Source organism: Chinchilla lanigera, unplaced genomic scaffold, assembly GCF_000276665.1.
Source record: "Chinchilla lanigera isolate Chin_1 unplaced genomic scaffold, ChiLan1.0 scaffold00193, whole genome shotgun sequence".
Lineage (NCBI taxonomy): Eukaryota > Metazoa > Chordata > Mammalia > Rodentia > Chinchillidae > Chinchilla > Chinchilla lanigera.
In genome coordinates this window covers 960,211-961,587 of record NW_004955594.1, presented here as the reverse complement: position 1 = coordinate 961,587, position 1,377 = coordinate 960,211, and the positions used below count along the sequence as shown (strand labels likewise).

The 1,377-nt window shown below is 66.8% G+C and overlaps 1 protein-coding gene across 1 annotated transcript; it reads left to right on the top strand.

Annotated features, from left to right (window-relative positions):
* Positions 1 to 380: 380 nt before the first annotated feature.
* Positions 381 to 1,264, top strand: LOC106147606 (EKC/KEOPS complex subunit LAGE3-like; the record flags this gene model as incomplete). Its single annotated transcript, XM_013509989.1, is given in 2 exon segments — positions 381 to 815; positions 1,142 to 1,264. Coding segments are annotated over 2 exon segments (362 nt in total), but the record flags the coding sequence as incomplete, so codon positions are not given.
* Positions 1,265 to 1,377: the final 113 nt, after the last annotated feature.

Here is a 1,377-nt window from a genome sequence, read left to right as displayed (position 1 = left end):
AGAGGAATGTCGCTGAAGGAGCCAGAGTCCTGGGCAAAGCCCCAGGGTGGGCACCCACAGGGATCCGCATCCCCAGCTGGCAGCCCGGGCCGGGACCCCAGCGGCTTCCCGAGGCCTCGAGGCTGGAGGCAGGGCCTGTCCCCTCGCCCCCACGCTGGGGCTGTGGAGGGCCTGGCCCACATCCGTGTTCCAAAACTGGGTCTCTTGTCCCCTCAGTCCCTCCGTGGCCAAAGGGGTCTCTGGGAGTCGGGGTGGGCCAGCTGGGAGGCGACCACACACCGAGGCGCCCATTGGCGCGTGCGCACTGTTCTGGCACGTGCGCACTGTTCTGGCACGTGCTTGCTGGGCGGGGCTCCGGGAGGCCGCCCCTCCCCCTTTGCCTGGCAACCAGAATTTTGGGCAGGGAGAGCGGCTTGGCCATAGACAGCCTGCGGGAGGCCCGGTTTGTGCTGCCGCGTGGGGCCTCGAGGCGCGTTGTCAGGCAGCTTCACTTGGCTAACACCTCCTGCCCTAGGAGGAGCAGGTGTTGGGGAGTCGTGGTCGAAGCCGGCTCCCAGGGAAAGAGCCAGGGCAAGCATGCAGGCCCGTGCCGGCGGCTCCGGTGTTGCGGGTGGCCAGGAAGATGGCCAGGGTGGCAGCAGAAACCTTAATGGCCAGGGTGGCGCCGGAAACCAGGGTGGCGTGGGCTCAGCAGGCGTCTCTGGCGACTATGATGGCACAAACGCGACAGCCGTTTCGCCGATTGCTCTTGTACCTAACAGCAGAGGGCAGATTGTCCTGATGTCTACTTGCCCGGCGATGCGTCGACACGCACTGTATCCTTCGGGACGCGGCCGCGGTGGCCCGGGCCGCTGGGGACCAGGGAGGTGTCAGGAGAGGGGCTGGGACCCCGCCGGGGCAGCGCCGCGGGGATGGAGACCAGCAGGGGAGCGGGGTGCCCCTGGAGGGAGAGCGGGCGAGGCGGGAGAGGAAGAAGAGCCCGTGTGGGGCGGGGCGGGGCGGGCCCGGCCTGAGGCGGTGGGGTGGGGGTGGCGGCTTGGGGGAGAAGAGGGGGTGGCGGTGGAGGTGGGCGCAGCCTGAGAGCTGCCCGGGAAGGAGGGCCTGGTTGACAGAGGGTTGTGCCTTAACCTCTGTCCATCAGCACCCTCAGGGTGCTTTTCGGGTCTCCCATCGAGGCGGAGGTCGCCCAAGGATTCCTGGCTATTTTCGACGAATACCCCAGCATTGACAGGGAGCTCACCATGACCGGCAGCATTCTGGTTGTGTCAGTCCTGGGAGGGTTTGGCTTTGCGGGGAGGGTGGCCAAAGTACAAGGAGGGCTGCTCTAATGGAGAGAAGAGTGCCCCTTAGTGTTAGTCTAAACGGTGTTTGGGGACA